We start from the raw sequence: 19,393 nt of genomic DNA, 5'->3' as shown, positions 1-19,393 counted from the left end.
TTTCACCCACAAAGCATGCTTTTTCTAATGCTGTAGTTACACCAGTTATATTTGCAATAGATAGCCTTACCTTAGTGAAAGAGAATCTCATTAAAGCACATATCTCTCTTGATAACTTTGGAGCTCATAATTTGAATTTTGTTACATTTTATAATGTAATCACTCAGAAGAAATTGATTTTATTAGAACTGCTACTACTACAACTATAAAATCAGTTTCGGCCTGCATTTATTGAAGTGAAAACACAAAATGTTGTACATCCAAAAACTCTATTATTATATACATATTTATAATATGACTTATAGCTCCTGGTGATACTTAGCAGTAGACCCTAGGCTTCATGGTTCATCCCATCCTGTCCTGTGGGCTTCTCACCAAACCCTTTTCAACAGTACAAATGGATCTCCAGAGAAAATATTATAAATGCACAACCACCAGCAGGGCTGTTCTATGCAACTGTACAATATGTGATATCTGGCTGCCCTCACTGGCTTTGATTTTCTTCAACACACCGTACAGTGTTTCACCCTGTCGAGTGCTCCTACTGCCATAGCGAAAGCATGATGGGCTTCCGGTATCGCTGCCAGCAATGTCATAATTACCAGCTTTGTCAGGACTGCTTCTGGAGGGGACATGCCAGCGGTTCCCATAGCAACCAACACCAAATGAAAGAGTATACATCATGGGTAAGTTGAGAGTGAATTAAGCAGCTTTTCAGAGATGTATTTTCTTAAACTGAGCACCCAAGTGTAATGTAAAGTATGTGTTGTTCCATAAACTAAGTATGGCACTCATTCCTCATATATTTCAAGTGGTTGTCTCATACCCATGTGCTCACTGACAGGCATCTCTCAGAAATCGTGTGACTTTTATCATAGTGTACAGTATAGAATGTTGTGTAGAGCCTTAAAACAAATAAAGTTTTAAAGAAAGTCCTAACAGATGTTGAAAAGCTAAATGAAACCCTTTCCTCTCAGTTTAAAACTTGAAGTGATAAACACATAGGACTGTCTTGAAAGGCAATAATGTTACAGATAAATTAATAGTAAATCAATCACATAAAGTTACAGCAAATGATAGTTTAGGAATAGGTCACCAGGGAGTGACTGTAAGCTTTATGAGCGAATACAGTAATTGCGTAATGGGAATTGCCTCATTGGGCAGTTTTCTAATAATAATAATAATTTTTTATGCAGCATTTTAAAAAAACTGCAACAATAAAAGAACAAAACAATAAAATAACAAAAATGAAAAATAGAATTCAAAAAGTTAAAGCAATAAAGAATACATTTATCCATTATAAATAACTCCTTGTCCAATGCAAGATAGCAGCAATCTGGAGCAGGTGCCCTCTCAACCCAACACACATGATATAAATACCTAGAATCCTCTCAGAAGTGTAGGGTATGAGGTAGAGTACACCCTAGATAGGATGCTAGTCCATTACAGAGCAAATGCACCCAAACAAAGAACAGTTTAGAGTCACCTGAAACACATCAACTATGGAAGGAAACCAGAACGCTCATAAGTATGGAGAATTTTGAGTTGTACCCAAATCCACAGCCCAGGAGCCATGAGACACCAGTGCTACCCACTACACACTTGTGCCACCCAAAAAATAACACAATGAAATAACCTTTTAAAAACTGAAAAATAATACTAAGGTACACAAGGAATGGGAAGGAAAAAAAGAGAACTGTAAAGAGTAAAGTGGTAAATAAGCAGTTTTGAACATGTGAGTCTTAAGCCTGGATTAAAGGTGACGAGTTCTTTTGATAATTTTGACTTTTTTGAATAATTTCTATGTCCATGTTTTAAAAAAAGCAAAGATTTTCCATGTTCAGGCTCAGGAACCATTTTTTTAATTAATGATAATTAAGAGTCTGTTGTATTCACACTCTTAATTAAGAATTCTTAAGAATTAATTATTCAACTTACAAATTTTCAGAAACAAGTTACATATGTAATTAGAGGGATGACTGTACATAAAACCAAAACCTGCTTATTTAGAAAGGCAATCTTCAGTTTATGTACTTTATCTCTTCAGTCAGGAAAATGTCTTTGACTCATTCTAGGGATAAATCTAGTTACTTTAATTTTATTAGTCTTCATGGTACAAAATTTCCCTGTGGTCCCATTTTTACCCTTGGAATCTGAAATGCTTTTCACTAATGTGATGCACAATTCAAACCTTTCCAAACAAACAAATAGGTGCAGACACAGTATTATCAAAGCAGAGTCTGATAACCCATTTTTTTGCCAGCACACATACCTTGGGCAAATGCCCATAGAGTCAGATAAGAAATACAAAGATGAACATGACAGATATGATACAAGTTTATGTAGGTCAAGAAAGAGCTCCATCCTGCATTTGGACCAAAACAGATCCTGTAGGCTTTTAATTCCTTGTAAGTGGAAGTTCTCAGCAGCCAAGCAGGAGGAACACAGCACTCTTGTATGGGTATAGAGGCTGTGTATCAGGCCTTTTTCATAATCTCCTTAAAATATAATGATTTGCCCTCAATCTTCACTTTTCTATGCTTAAGCATCATCCAGCTTGTGATTCTGACTGAGTTAAAGCCAAGTGACATGGACTCAACTCAGACTCAGAAGTTAGGAACTCCATTTAAGCAGTGGAGTGCATTGTGGGGGCAATACTAAGGTTAACACATTGCATGTTAGGTTTATTTATGAACATTAATGAAAAAAGTATTTTGGGGACCTTTCTGTAAATCTGGATTTTGACTGTTGCTGGTCATACAGTATTGTAACGTAATTCGTTTCACAAAATATGTAAAACCAATTATGTATACATAATTGCTGGAACTTTGTCCCTTTTCATTTTTTGTAGAAATCTCCTGCTAAGAAGCTAACGAACGCCCTGAGCAAGTCGCTCAGTTGTGCTTCCAGTGGTGAGCCACTGCACCCCATGTTCCCAGACCAGCCCGAGAAGCCTCTCAACCTAGCTCACATCGTGTGAGTATCCAGCATGCTTCCTCTCAACCCGGCCCACATCGTGTGAATACCCAGAATGCTCTCTCTGTCAGCCCAGCTCATATCGTGTGAGTATGCAACATACTCCCTCTCAACCCTTCCCACATTGCCTTGACTAGCCAGCATGCTTGCTTTCAGCCCTGACTACACTGTGTTGAGTACCAGGCAATAAGACTTGCACATAAGATGGCTGTTTAGCATTGTTCTTCCATTAAATTACTTTAAATTGTTTAATGGGCATATACAGTATACTTTTAGCTTTACACATCCTCGATTTTAATGACCCACTTGACATAAAGGAAAATGCAAGCAAGCTAAAAAAAAAAAAAAAATCCTGAGATGACATGTGAAGACAACAGCCCACCCGTTGAAGAGCATTGTGAGTTCGTAGAAGTTCAGCTTGTCTATTCCCAAGGTAGACTTGATGATGGTCAATCACAAGTACAGAGCAGCATGCCATATAGAGGTAAAGGTTGTCGCCTTGTAATCTGAAGTTTCCAGGTTCAAATCCATGTTGCTACATTACCACTGAGCAAGGTACCAGACCTGTTTTGCTTCAGTAAAAATATCCTGTCATATAAACAGGTTAATCATAATAAAGTAGTTTGTATAACATTTTAGTCACCATGTAGAAAAAAGTCTGTTTAAAAAGCTTAATAATTATAATATACCAAGATGGACAGTTGACATCAATATGGCACTCCTCACTGAAGGCACTACCTATCACACTTAGATCAAAAAGCAGATGTAAAATGGGAGCAACTTGATTCTAGAGTCGTGGAGTAAGAGGGAAAAACCACCAAGAAAACTTAAGGATAATCGGCCTTGATATAGTCTTCCAAGGGTTCCAACACCTTCTCATTTAACCTCTCTGCAAAAATGCTGAGATAATACATGCATGCACATAGTACTGACAATCCTGGAAAGACTAGTGGGCATTCTGTTGAAGTTACCTCTAAATTTCACTTGTTTTGATTTTTATGATGGTACATAAAAGATACATAAAATTAAAACTTTAAAAATATTGTATAGATACTTTGGATATAGGTATAGAAAATAAAAAAAAATCTAAAATATTTTAAACTAGTTTAAAAATGACTGAATATAAACAGCGGGGGCGCAGCGGGTTGGGCCGGGTCCTGCTCTCTGGTGGGTCTGGGGTTCAAGTCCCGCTTGGGGTGCCTTGCGATGGACTGGCATCCCGTCCTGGGTGTGTCCCCTCCCCCTCCAGCCTTGCGCCCTGTGTTGCCGGGTTAGGCTCTGGCTCCCCGCGACCCCGTATGGGATAAGTGGTTCAGATGATGTGTGTGTGTGTGAATATGAACAAAGAACTATATGCTTCTAAGATCCTCTAATTATTTCTAATAAGTTCCAACAAATTATAACTGCAAGCAGGAAACTGTACTTGCTCATAGTGAAACTGACCTTGGGACAATTTTAGAATCTGTACTGAGAGAGAATTTCTTAATTTGATGGTTGAAGTTAATTATCTTGATTTCTGATCAAAATATTGTTCAGGACTATATTTGCATCAGTGAATCAGTGCAGGACTTCTTTGTTTTTGTTTGAAGTAAATTATAAAAGAATGTTTAGTAACTCGATTTGTTTGTAACCTTGCTTTTACCATGTCGCAATCAATAAAATCTGAATATATAGATATTTTTAATAGGTCAGGTTCTGTACTAATCTCAGACAAAGCTATAATAAATATAAACTGCCACACTTCCATTCAGTTTCATTCAATAAATAAAAACTGCCACACTTCCATTCCATGATCAGTAGCTCCTTGTCCAGTGCAGAATTGCTATGGTCTATGGTATATCCTGAAAATAGGGTGCAAGACAGGATTCACCCCTCAAAGTGACACCAGTACATTGCAATGTGATACTTCTGTTATTTGTATTAACTTCAAATCTATGTAAAAATTAAGACTTGCTTGAAATTATTGGAAAAAAAAAATCAACAACCTACTGTTTAGTAACCGATCATATATACAGTACTGTGCAAAAGTTTTAGGCACTTGGTTGGGGAAAAAAGCTGTAAAGTGAGAATGCTTCCAAAAACAATGCTCTTAATTCATAAACTTCCTACAAAGCTTAGTAACCATCCATCATCAACAACCGCTTGTCCCAAGCGGGGTCACAGTGGACTTGGCCGGGTCCTGCTCTCTGGCGGCTCTGGGGTTCGAGTCCTGCTTGGGGTGCCTTGCAATGGACTGATGTCCCGTCCTGGGTGTGTCCCCTCTCCCTCCAGCCTTGTGCCCTGTGTTACTGGGTTAGGCTCCTGTTCGCTGTGACACCGCTCAGGACAAATGGTCTCAGACGCTGTGTGTGTGTGTGTGTGTGTGTGTATACTTTCTTTAACGACATACAGAACCCTTACTGTAATACTGTAACTTTTTGCAAAAAGGAATGTTTGGAAATTTAAAATATGCTCTTTCCCATTGACACTATTGCAGAAGACATTTAATAACCGTCTAAAACAAATATTTTTGTGATATATCTAAGTGCCTAAGACTTTTGCACAGTACTGTACATGTCCCATGTTCATCATCTAAAGGCTGCTTTCAGCTTCATCATATACTGTATATGGCCAGAAAAAACTTAATGAAGCAGTTGTCTCTTGAGAGCTATAGAAAATAAGAATAATTTGTAAGACTCTTTCAAACTGTTAACTTTGAGAAACATGAAAATTAAAACTAAATTAAAAATAACTGGAAATAAAAACACTTTCTCTACACAAACCCCCTATTCAATGAAGATTGTTTTTAGATTCATCCCATAAACACATGTACCATTCCTCATCTTGTTATCACTGAATTCAGGAACACCAGACAATAAATACAGTAAACACTATGAGTGGAATGGAGGCAGTTCTTAACCTCTGACTGTGTTTTATTGACAATTAGTGGTGGCAAGCAGAAACCCAAGTCATTTTTACTCTGCATTGAACAAATTGTAGATGCAACACAGAAAGAAATGAGCGGATAACCTGAACACATTTATAACTAAGTGTTTGTAACATACGGTACTAGTGTAGCTAAAACTCAGAAAATATTTCACATTTTAGGGACTGAGCAGAAGGTCTTGATTTTATGGTAAATCTTTCAAACATTGGCCTGTCTCGAGTCTTTCGTTTCTTTCCAGACACAGCAATCGCATTAGAAATGCAATAATATTGATTCACTCATAACATCCTGAGACTTTAGAAACAAAATTTTCAGTCTTATTTCCTTCATGATCACGGCATTGAACTTGCATTACAGTAATTGATAATATGCTATTATCCATTCATTCAGTAAGTCCTACTGCACTAACTAAACTTTGATATGACAGATCATTGTTCATTCATGCAGATCATAGTCCTCAATATGAAGTCCTGTGGTAGTCTGTCTGTACCATTGTACAGTAAAAAGTCAAGCCAGGCAGAACATTGCTTTCATTTCTCTCCGTCCATGCTCAACCATGTTTGCTTGTGTGACTGAGTTTTAATTATGATGACTAATATGAACACTACTGGATTTATTTAAAAAAAAATATTTTTTCCAAAAATATTTTTATTCTGGTAGACATAAATTACATTATAAATCTGACATTTCTGTGTTTTTTTTTTAAAATTTTATTCATTTTTTTATTATAAGTGTTTATACAAACATTGAATTTGGGTTAACTAGAAAATGCCATAATACCCCTGACAGTCAAAGGTAAAAAAATTGACATAAATTTTTGGTTGTGGCTTCTTCTGAACCAAAGATGTAGCAGTTGTGATTTATCATGTGTTGAAGATTTATTTGGTAATTTTTTTACAGCATTTGTTATGAGATAAATAGATGTACAATTTCAGTCTAACAAAATTTTGTTTTTTCCTGTGCTGCACAATAGTGATACTTGGTAAGTAATATTTAACCATTTTTATTTTTTGTCTAGTTAAAATTAATAGTGTAAGGTATGAATCTATAGTGAAACTTCTCATATCTTCCTGTGAGTGTAAATATGTCAATCTGTTCGTTATGTATAATTTGAATATATAATGTAAATTCATTTATATTTTTCAAATCTGACATAATTTGATAGTAAACTGTATTTGAAACATTTGAATAACTTTAAAACATGGCAGGGATTAGGAAAGAACAATATTGTGCGTTAAAAATTAATGATGAAACTTCAGATAAAGGCCAATAAATAAATTTGCAAAATAAGACCATTTGAAAAGAAAACCATGAAAGTAGCAACTGAAATATCTCAACTCATTTTTTTTTTTATATGCAAGATATATTGTTGTACATGTTTTAGTTCCAGTATGCATGAGGGAGTTATTTTTATTGTACCTAGGGGTGTGTTTTGTCAAATGAGTGTTGTTTTTACTGGTGGTGACAGTACAGTAATCTGAATTAAATAAAACTTTCTAAAGATTTTCTGTTATGATGTTCAGAATTTAATTAACCCACATCAAACAATGCATAACAGAAAATAATATTTACTGGAGGAGAAATTGCATGGCATTGTTTTTAGCACCACATCTTGTCCTTTGTTTTCTGTTCCTGTGCACATAAACCAGTAGTTTCGTATATACAAAAACAGATTCATAACTTGCATCTAAGACATTATGTTATATATTGCTATGCCACACTCATTCTCATTGTCAGTCTAGTTGTCCACAAAACTTAAGTTTCTATTGGCAACAGTGAACTGCAATAATTTCTCTTGAAACATGCACAGATTATCTGTGGGACACCTGCTTGATACCTGCTACACCTCTCAACTGGAGTTTGCAGGATTGTCTTCTATGTGGTGGCAGATTCACCATTATTCCATTGCTAAACTTGAGCGTTCATCTCATCAATTTAAGTTTTTATGTTTATATTATTTATCTTAAAGGCAGTGCAATCACTCTGATATTTATACAGAGGCCCGGTTATGTTTAGGACTTCAAAATACTCTAAATTGCTCCTGGATAGATTGTAAAAAAAAAAAAAAAATGGAATAAAAATCCTAATCGTTAAAATACTGAACACATGCAAGTTCATTTAAGTAAAAAAAAAAAAAAGAACTATGCAAGAAAAATATCTCACCGTGTGGAACAGTAGCAACGTCAGTAGTCAGTTAACATAACGTCAGGAGAGGGTTAGCTGATTATTTCATATATCTGTTCACAGACTTAGCAAAGTAATCCTGTGGTACAAGAAGTGTCATGAGCTTGAGGCTAACATAACTAAATTATGCTCTAGGAAACAACTAGAGATGGTGGCACAAGACAGAAGTCTCTGGTGAACTGCTGTTAGAGGCCCATTCCCCATTAAGGATGACAGTGGTGTCAGATATGTGAACTCTTCACTCGTCAGTGTACCGGTCATCATAACAACAAATTTACTTACGGTACTGAGTGTCAGAAGCACCTTTTACCTTAAAGGTGCGTCTGATTCACGCTTTGGTCTTTTCAGTTGTCTCATATGCTTGTGAAAGCTGGACATTAAAAAAGGAAGATAGAAAAATAATTGATGTATTTGAATTGTGGTGGTGGCAAAGAATATTGAAAATACCATGGACTGCCAGAAGAACAAATAAATCAGTGTTAGAAGAGATACAAGCAATATGTTCTTTAGAGGCGAAGATGATGAGTCTTAGACTCTCATACTATGGGCACATTGTCGGAAAAGAGCAATCATTGAAAAAGGACATAATGTTTGGTAAAGTCGAGAGGAAACGAAAAAGAGGTAGACCTTCAATGTGATGGATTGATACAATTGCCGCAGCAATGAATGCAAATGGAACAATCAGGCATACGGCACAAGATCAAGCAACATTTCGCTCTGTTACACATAGGGTCGCTATGAGTCATAACAACTCGACGGCAACTAACTAACTACTAAGTATAAGGATCTTGCTTTCTTTCTGTGTGTGTGTGTGTGTGTATGAAAATAATAAAATAATAAATTCTATCATAACCATTTGGAACTTCAGTCGGTTACTCTGCTTTTGAATAGGCTGCTCATGCTTTTTAAGGTGATGTATTACGTAGAATTATACATGATTTTCGTTTTATATTTCTAGGCCTCCGCGACCAGTGAACAGCATGAATGACTCAATGTTCTCCCACTCTGTGCCTACCTCAGGAAGTCCATTCAGTAACAAAAGGTGAGTTACTCCAGTGGTTTAAGAGACATTGTGAGATCATTGAACAGCAGCAGAATATTTGCTTACCAATATGAAGATGCCATGATCACAGAAGCAAGGAAGAATAGCCTGCCAAGGAGCATGTCAAATCTATTAGTCCAGATGAACTGAAAAAACTTCTAATGGTTGAAATTATTTAACTTTGCTGCCTTCATGTAAATACCTTTTTGGTGTACATGTGAACTAGTTATGTGAAAAAGAAAATACGCCATGTTTTAATTATATAGTTTTATAAATCAGGACACTTAAAAAGATATTTACAGAAGCAGTTGTTGCTCCTCATCAGTCAGATAAGGGTCATAAGGCTGTTTCCATCTTTTTTTAAAAAAAATGGAGAGCATAGAAAACATTTGCTTCTCTTGCCAGGGGTGAGCATCCCAGCAAAATTTATCCCATGGTCGGACTGTATAATGCTCAGAACTCACAAAGAACTTGGGTAGTATGCCTAGGGATCTACAGGTGTTGATTAATACACACACACACACACACATTTTCAGAACCGCTCGTCCCATACGGGGTCACGGGGAACCGGAGCCTACCCGGCAACACAGGGCGTAAGGCCAGAGGGGGAGGAGACACACCCAGGACGGGACGCCAGTCCGTCGCAAGGCACCCCAAGCGGGACTCGAACCCCAGACTCACCGGAGAGCAGGACTGCGGTCCAACCCACTGCGCCACTGCGCCCCCCTGTGTTGATTAATACATTAAAGTTAAAAAAGTATGATCGGAAATAGACAAACAAGTACGGCTTTCAGGGAAGGGCAGCCAGAAGAAAGCCCCTTCTCTCCATAAAGAATATAGTGGCACAGCTTAGGTTTGCAAAGTGGCATATATACAGGCCGTAAGAATTCTGGAAAAATGTTCATTGGACAGCTGAGTGCAAAGTGGACATGACTGATTATTAAGCCCAGTCCTAGGTTTGGTAAAAACCAAACACAGCATATCACTACAAGCACTCCATACTAGCACTCAATCAATGTGGTGTGGGGGGTGGGTGTTTTGGGATTGTTTTGTAGCTACATGACCTGGGCACCTTGAAGTCATTGAGCCGACCATGAATTCTTCTTTATAACAAATTATTTTATAGACAAATGTTAGGCCATCTGTATGACACCTAAAGCTTGGTCGAAACTGTGTTGAGCAACAGGACAATGATTCCAAGCCCATCAGCATATCTACAACTGAATGGCTGGAAAATAAAATAATCAAGGTGTAGGAATGGCTAAGTCTAAGTCCCGACCTCAGTGTCATTGAGATGCTGGACCTTAAGAGAGCTGTGTATAAACAAATGCCTTCAAACATCACACACACATTGTCTGAACCGCTTGTCCCGTATGGGGTTGCGGGGAGCCGGAGCCTAACCCAGCAACACAGGGCGTAAGAGGACACACCCAAGACAGGACGCCAGTCCGTTGGAAGGCACCCCAAGCAGGACTCGAACCCCAGACCCACCAGAGAGTAGGACCTGCGCCACTGCGCCACTGCACCCCCCCTCCTTCAAACATCAATGAACTGAAATAATGCTTCCAGTACAAATGTAAACGATAAACTCTTAGAGAAAATGATCACTTCAAGTAATTTCTGACAACCCAAATGTTGACTTATTTTTTGTTAACAGATTTCACAATGTTATTTACATTTTACATTTGCATTTATTCACTTAGCAGACGCTTTTGTCCAAAACGACTTACAACGGATACTATGTAGTGTTACTAGTCCACACACCTTATTCAGCAAGGTGACTACATCGCTACATACACTACTTACAAGGAGTTACTTATCCATGCATCCATGCATCATTTATGTGTTGCTTGTCACCTGAGGTTAGACTTACCTAATTTTAGGACCTGCTAAGGAACAGATGATTTTTTTTTGGTCTGTTCAGATATACAAACCTTAGATTTAAAAGAGGATGTGGTGTGACGAAGCATACCAGTTCAATGTGCTGACAGGCAACTCTCGGAAGGGTTCTTTATTGTGTTTTCTTATTTACGTATCATAAACACTCTTTCCAGTGGACCTAAAGCTTACAGGCATGTGCACGAGGCATTCTGGCTCACCAGAGAGTGTTTCTGTTGGCCAGGCTGCTCTCTTTGAGCTGCTTCGCTGCACGGAGAATTTGTTTTGTGCTCTGTTCCTGTCTGAAAAACAATATTGTCAGCCCCAAGTCCACAAAGCTATCACCTTGCTGAAATTTGCATTTATTCATTTACCAGATGTTTTTCTTCAAAGTGAATTACAAATCAGGGTACACAGAAGGCATCACACAACATTCAGTGAGTTATAGATGCAAACATTCAGTTTTTGAATTACGTAAGCACATGGATATACAATTGATACCAGACCAACTGGCCTGCTATGTGTCACATTTGACAAACCAGCATAAGTAACAAACCAACTCTCAGTCCTAATTAAGTTCATAAATAAGGGACCGGTTGTATTTGTTTACACAGTTTATAATGTGTTATACTTATCCATAACCCATTAATCTCTGTGCCATATCATTTACTGTATGGGTACAGTCATTTTAAGACATTCCCCTTTGAATGTCGCATGTTTAAAATTCAGTCCACATCCCTTGTTTCCTGACAACTGTGTGTAAAGCATTCAAGTGTGATTTAGCTTATACTTACTAAGGTAACTTCAGTTTTCTGTAGTGGATGTTCTTAGTGGAAAACTGGAGCGCAAGACTTGGAGAGTTCATTACCAGCATCTTTTGACATTATCATTAAGCTTTTTTATAAGAAGGGCAGAATTTTTTTGCCTTTATATTCCAGTGTGTGTGTCTGAGCCTGTGTGCTGATATCTCTGATTTCTATTCGGTCAGTATCTGGATAATGGTCTCTGAAGGTTATGTACTTGGTTTCCATGGCAAAGTTTAGTGCTCGGTGGTAGAATGGAACTTTCTGTCCTTGTGAGTTGTTCCTTCTCATGTTACAATAGCATATAGACTCCAGACCCACCAACAACAGTCCAAGGTATGGTACTGTTAAATGAAGGAGAGTATGTACCAGGTCTGACTGCCATAGTTTTCACAGAAGCTAATTTACCTAAAGCTTGTTATTAAAGCATGTTGTAGTCATCCTTACACTCAAAAGACATACAGTAAGATTTTTAGGATGTCAAACTATGAAGAAATAACACTATCAAGGTGCCTTTGTGTTAAATCTTTTGATGGACTTCTGTGTTGCCTCTAAAGACATCAACAGACAAAAGTTAATTAAGCAGTGTTTAGAAACAAGCCACATTGTTGGTGACATAAAAATAGTTTGGACATCCAGGCCATGATGTATTCAGTCAGTCTAGAATGTGACTGTGTAAGTATATCAAACCAGTTACAAGTTGCTGAAACCCTACTGAATCCAAAAGGAATACAAAGCTTCCCCAGAAGTATCTGCCTCCAAATCAGTCTAAACAATAAAGTCACCTTGTATAGTTGTCAAGGTGTCAATTTTGAAAGCAAATTACTAAAGTCAGTTATGAAAGATGCTATACTCTCCAGATGGTCTAGATAATGCTCTAGTTAAGAAGGCAGTTTGCCATATTTTTGATAAGGCTAGTGATCTATTTTGGATGAAGAAAATCCATGATATAGTTACAGAAATTATCCCAGCTATAAATGAAAACAATGCTTTTTGAAACAGGCTAAGTCCTAATGCAGCAATTTGAGGAGTGTAACCGATCACATGCTATGTGCACAATATTACTAAAGAAATAGATGCAATGTAAACATTTCCTTTCACCTTCGTGCCTCATTGGTATGAACTTCTTTAGTTCCTCAGATTGCTGGGATTTGATATCATTAACATCACAATGGAAAACCAGTGTAGAGACTTTATTGCTTACAGTCAAATTGGGTTTTGATGTCAGAAACCATGCCCATGAAAGCATTTTACTTAAATGACTAGAGCATGAAAATTATCAAAACTAACATTCATAACTATCAAGCTGCTAGCAATTTGCACCTTTTTACTAAAATACATGAGCTGTTCCATGGAGGCGTTCTGTGCCAGAAGTGGCGATCAATGTAGTGATAAGCAATCTTATGTTTCAGTGGTTTGACCCCCCCAAACAGTTAACCATTATATAACCAAATTATAAATAGCCAAATTATCTAAAACTATCAAATCAGAACAGGTTTTTTGTCTAATTCAAGCTTTGATTGCTTGATTTCCAAATTTTGATGCCTTCGTGAATCTGATGCACCTTCTCCACCAAACCTAAATGTATGACACATTGGCAGGTGAAGCTATCTATGGCAGTTGTACATATCACAGAAGACCCCAAATAAACAGACATTTTCAACAGGTGACATTGTCCTGATAGCGGCCTTTCTATATGAAATAGGCCAACTACCAGGTGATAAAGCATTCTAAATTACCGTAAAACATGGATTACCACTGAAGATGGTGGAAGTTTAGCTTTTCCCTGGTGACCCTGCTATTGCTTTAGTATTGAGTTTGTTTTTGTTTAGTTAGTGCAAATATGATTTTAGCTGAAACACAGCTTCAGCATTTAAGTTTTCTGAATAATGTTTGTTTTTTGTTTGTTTTTGGCCCTGCCCACCTCGCCACAACCTCTGCTATGTCACTGGTGGTAAAAAGCTTGCCTAACAAGAGTAATGAAGTCGAGCAGAGTACACTCTCAGCTAGGGATGCTCCAGCTTTGTTGAAAGGGAAGGGGTAAGTGGCACATGTGTGATGTCTGTATAAATGTTACTCTTCAGTGTGCCTGTATTATATGTCATGTTCTATTATAGCAGAGAACAGATCTTTGCATGACTTTACTGATGAGCTGACTTTACTTTTAACGTACATATTTGCGAGAAATTTAAAGATTTACTAGATTCATCAGTTTTAGGCAGAACAGAAAATTCCACATCTGTAAAAGCAAAACTACAGATCCCTTGATTTAATTAATGGGTTATTCTGTTTAGATGTATAATGTATACGGTAGTTATAGTAAGTGAACAAAATTTTTCAAGACTCAATACTTTTATTCATTTCAAACAACATTAAACTTATAAGTAGAGAAATCCCCTGCCTTACAAATGTAATTTTATCCTGTTAAACCCTTCCTGGAGTGAATTTTCATAAACCATACATACACACACACAATGTCTACAACCGCTTGTCCCAAGCGGGATTGCGACGAACCAGAGCCTGACCCGGCAACACAGGGCGCAAGACTGGAGGGGGAGGGGATACACCCAGGACAGGACGCCAGTGTGTCGCAAGGCACCCAAGCAGGACTTGAACCCCAGACCCACCAGAGAGCAGGACCCAGCCAAGCCCGCTGCACCACCGCACCCCCTGCCCCCTTTTTCATAAACCAGACATAATTAAAATATTTTTCAATGGTAAAAATGTCTATGTATTTTTGTACCCCAAAATTGACATTTTATACTAAAATATCACTCACACACACAGTCTAAACCGCTTGTCCCATTCAGGGTCACGGGGAGCTGGAGCCTAACCCGGCAACACAGGGCGTAAGGCTGGGCGGGAAGGGGACACACCCAGTACAGGACGCCAGTCTGTTGCAAGGCACCCCAAGCGGGACTCGAACCCCAGACCCACCGGAGAGCAGGACCCAGTCCAACCCACTGCACCCCCCTACTAAAATATCACCAAATCCCATTAAAACTGACATAAATAGTTAAACAATTAACTTTAGTTTTTATAGCACAGCATAACATGGGAATTTCCCTTTGTCAGCATTCTGTAATATTGTATATCTGTCTGCCTACGCTCATTCAGCTGTCGGTGTTTATATTAGCTCAACCTTAAAAGAGGAATAAAGACAGAACTCTGAAAATAATGCAAATTAGCTCACCTGAGAACCTGACATTATTTGGAGAAACAGAGGCCATAATTACCATTATTAGGGCCCATGCAAAATTTTTAACAGCTGAAGCTAGCAAACAAAGGCTAATAGAGGAGAAAATTTTGACACAGCATGAGCCAAACTACAACTGCAAACTAAACCATATGATGGATCTGGTCTTGTGCTGTTCCAGTGTCAGGAGGTGCACAAAATGCAAATTAAATGAAATACCTTGTAAACCAAACCAGGTTTACTAAATTAAACTCCTTGTAAAGTCAAATTTTTGTAACTAAAATAAGTGTATTTCAGGGCATGACTGTAATGTATAATGCCTGAAAATGACAGTATGTTGTCTACTCAAACTCCTCAACAGTCCAAATTATTAATAATCCAACTCACCAAGCAAATTTGTACATTTGTCAACACGATCACCAGCACTGAGGACAACAGACCGCAGCTGTAAACACTGTTGGAATGAGTTGAGTTAAGCCACATCCTCACTCCATTCTGTTTGGGTATTTAACTGCCATCTGTGGGCTCATCAGTGTTTCCCCACTTCAGACAGACATTTCTGTTAAGTAAAGAAAATACAATTAAAAATAAACTGGATATTTTTCACCAATTAATAACTTAGGGTTGTAACATTATGAGATTCTGTGTTATTAAAATTTAAGCATATTGTACAAAATTGCTGTTTTTAGCAGCAAGACCAATAAAATTAAGTCCAGCTGGATGCTTAGACATTTACCTAGTCTTAGCTGTTTTTAATGATAACAAACTCAATAATGGAAGCTTTACACTTAAATGAAAAATTGTTGGGGGTTGTAAGGTATGTTAGCTGAGTTTATTAAATATTTAGTAAGAAAATATGAAAACTTAAACTACATTTGAATTGCATTTGTACATTTACCCCAGATGAAAGAAGCTCATTAGCTAGTATCAATCAACAGTAAATGCTGAGTTAGAATGATATCTACAGCTGGGTAATTTTATTTATTTTGGCAATTGTATGTAAGGTTTGAGAGAAATTGGAATATAGCCCTGGAATGTGAAGTGTTAAATTTTTTAAATTAATTTTATTATTGTTTTCATGTAAGATTGTCTTTGAAGAATATTTGGAGCCTGTACTGCTTGTTTTTCTCCTTTATTCATTGTTAATTCTGTAACAGATTTTCATTTGATTATTAATTTTCTCACTCAGATTTATTTTTGTCTCTCTGAAACCCCGCATTGTTCCAGGTTAAACTACAGCCTTGAAGTCGCTGACAGACTTGCTGATGAACATGTGCTCATCGGCCTGTATGCCAATCTACTACAAAGCAACCCCACGTGGTTAGTGTGGCTCATTTGGAGTGGAAAAACATCCCTAACTAGAGGGTTTTTCACATAAGTGCATTGTGCCTAAACCATAACTGAATTATGTCCCTTATCCCAACATCGCACCTCACTACACAACTGTAGCAGGACATATCTCTAGCGTTGGCAGATACGCAGACTGGCCGCATCATGTGTGTTACTTTTTGCTTGTCTGTTTAGTAGAAATGATTGCTTTTGATATTTGCATTTGGGACTGGTCAGATATGTGATATACACTGGGTCCTCATACAATTAGTTATAAACTGTATTTGTAATTGTGTTTTGTTTTTTGTAAGCTAATGAATGACAGATAAGTTTAAACTAAAAAGAACAATTAAAGTGATATTCCTTTGATAGGCTACCTTGAATAGCAAGTAGAAGTTTTAATACTGGGTTATGCATTATAATGTCATTAGTGAATTTCTTTGGTGAAACAGATCAGTTTGGTAGGCTGCAGATGAAGCTTTATGAAAATTGTAGATGCCTTACATGGATTCCTTATGAAACGCACACAAATTGATGCTTTTGTAATGACTTCATTTGTCATGACTCTTTTGGCCTAGCTAGAATCATGGTGTTTACCCAGGTTTTTGCCAACACCAACATGTTATTTTCCCTACTGAGTAAGAATAAGTACAGTACATGCTACTAATATGAACCCCCTGTAAAGTTAGTTCTTTTCCACTTGTCCTGACCACCATCAATTTTGTTTTGTAAGGGCAGCAGTTTGCATAGTAGTTCAAGCTTCTGGCTTCCACTCAAAGGACTTTAGTTTGATTCCTACTTCTTTTTGTAGTTTTTACAATAAACAATTAGTTTTTGAGTTGTTACAATAAAAATATCCAGTGGTATGAATAGGTAACTCATTGCTTCTCTTTTAATATTGCAATCACTTTGGAGAAAAGCATCAGCTAAGTAAATAATGTAAATAATGTAAATGCCCATGTCAGCTGAGACTGAATCTAAAGTATTCATGTTGAGAAGCAGCAGTGCTCTAAACAGAGGATTCTTTTGCTTTTATCTTTCGAATATATGTTTTTCTTTACTGTAAAGCACTTCAAAAAGCCGCTTTTAAATGTGTTATATAAAATTATTGTTATTATTAGAACAGTACCTAGCCATGCAGTTCTCTTAAATATTGTATTCATTCATAACTGTCATCACCCCTCTCTAGTGAGCTATTCCTAAAGTATCCTTTGTGATTAAAAGAGTAGTAAATGGACACCAACAAAGTCATTCATAGTGATATTACCATTGCCAAGAGAATTTTATGCCTCTTCTGTCCTATTCCATTCCTTTGACTTTTAACTTTTAGCACTTTCTTTTAAAAATGTTTGCTTTAGTGCTTATTACTAATATAGGTGATGAGGTCATGAGAGCCTACATAGCTATCTGTTAACTGACATAGGAGAATTCACACCCCTCATGGGGGGTCTGCTCACCTTGCGTGGTGTTGTCCCACCAAGACATGTATTTTGTTTTGAAAATTCTTTTATCAAAGGTTTCTTGTAAGTGTGTATTAATAATTGTTCATGTTGACAAGTATTTTTGAACTCAGTTCTCAGTAGCCTTTGTTATACGAAGAAATCCTTTATACTTCCATCCAGCTGGCAATACACACATCTTCCCATATAAATTCCATAAGACTAAGTATCTGTTCCACTTGTTAGCATGCAACCTCCGTTTAAAATGAAGCATAGCTTTCAGGTATTGCCAGTGTACATAAAGCCAGTCTTCCTGCACTTTATATGCACAAAAAATTTATTTTAAACATTATATTTTAGCATTGACTCATAAAATTTATGTCTTTATTTTATCTGGTTCTGCAATGGTTTTCATCACACGTCCAATCATGACTCCTTCGAATGCCAGGGATTTTTATTTTTTTGCATGTTTTTTGGTATGTACTTCAATTATAAATACTTTTTTATGAAACTGATAATTCTTATCAACCTTGATGACTGGTCTAAATAACATTCTGGTCGTCAGTTAGTTGATTTTTCTATTGTTGAATTTTACAATGATGTCTTACCTCTGAGGGTGGTGCGGTGGCACAGCAGGTTTGACTGGGTCCTGCTCTATGGTGGTTATGGGGTTCGAGTCCTGCTTGGGGTGCCTTGCGATGTACTTGCATCTTGTCCTGGGTGTGTCCCCTCTTCTTCCAGCCTTATACCCTGTGTTGCCGGGTTAGGCTCCGGCTGGCTGTGACCCCCCTTGAGACAAATGATTTCAGACTCTGTGTGTGTGTCTTCTGTTCTAAATAAAATTACATTTTGTTCATAACCTACTTTTGCTTAGTGCAGAACAATGGGACTCAGTTACCGTTAAAACACATAAAACACACATCTCTATTGCTCAATATGAACAGATACTGTAATAAAAAAAAAATTGAGTACTCAACCAGTTGGGCAATATTTGTATTGGACAAACAGAATAGTGAAAGCAGAAAATTTTGGAAAATATGTCTACTCATTTCTTGCTGTTAACCAAATTCCTTATGGAGAGGAAAAAAATGTGAAAATGTACGCAGTTGTGACTGGTACTGTAGCTTAACTGATGTTTAACGTTCAATTATAATTTTCTACAGCTGGTCATGCAGTTGTCTGATTAACAACTCAGTTTACTCTTTTAGAAATTTATTACCCTTTAATTCTGTTTTGACTTGTATACACTCACCGGTCACTTTATTAGGTACACCTTGCTAGTACCGGGTTGGACCCCGTTTTGCCTTCAGAACTGCTTAAATTCTTCAGGGCATAGATTCAACAAGGTGCTGGAAATATTCCTCAGAGATTTTGGTCCATATTGACATGATAGCATCACACAGTTGCTGCAGATTTGTTGGCTGCACATACATGATGCGAATCTCCTGTTCCACCACATCCCAAAGGTGCTCTATTGGGTTGAGATCTGGTGACTGTGGAGGCCATTTGAGTATAGTGAACTCATGGCCATGTTCAAGAAACCAGTTTGAGATGATTTGAGCTTTGTGACATGGCGCGTTATTCTGCTGGAAGTAGCAATCAGAAGATGGGTACACTGTG

The 19,393-nt window shown here is 37.4% G+C and overlaps 1 protein-coding gene across 13 annotated transcripts in view; it reads left to right on the top strand.

Annotated features, from left to right (window-relative positions):
- dtna (dystrobrevin, alpha) overlaps positions 1 to 19,393 on the top strand; it is a 105,474-nt gene that overhangs the window by 60,770 nt on the left and 25,311 nt on the right. For 8 of the 13 annotated variants that reach the window (XM_018750902.2, XM_018750900.2, XM_018750898.2 and 5 more), the window contains 6 exons: positions 520 to 686; positions 2,852 to 2,976; positions 6,876 to 6,884; positions 9,045 to 9,128; positions 13,772 to 13,849; positions 16,233 to 16,325. In XM_018750902.2, coding sequence (XP_018606418.1) covers positions 520 to 686; positions 2,852 to 2,976; positions 6,876 to 6,884; positions 9,045 to 9,128; positions 13,772 to 13,849; positions 16,233 to 16,325 — 556 coding nt within the window. The remainder of the gene's footprint in view (positions 1 to 519; positions 687 to 2,851; positions 2,977 to 6,875; positions 6,885 to 9,044; positions 9,129 to 13,771; positions 13,850 to 16,232; positions 16,326 to 19,393) is intronic. The other 5 variants (XM_018750901.2, XM_018750904.2, XM_018750906.2 and 2 more) reach the window with 5 other exon arrangements.

This window comes from Scleropages formosus, chromosome 16 (genome assembly GCF_900964775.1).
Source record: "Scleropages formosus chromosome 16, fSclFor1.1, whole genome shotgun sequence".
Lineage (NCBI taxonomy): Eukaryota > Metazoa > Chordata > Actinopteri > Osteoglossiformes > Osteoglossidae > Scleropages > Scleropages formosus.
This window is presented reverse-complemented; position numbering and strand designations above follow the sequence as displayed.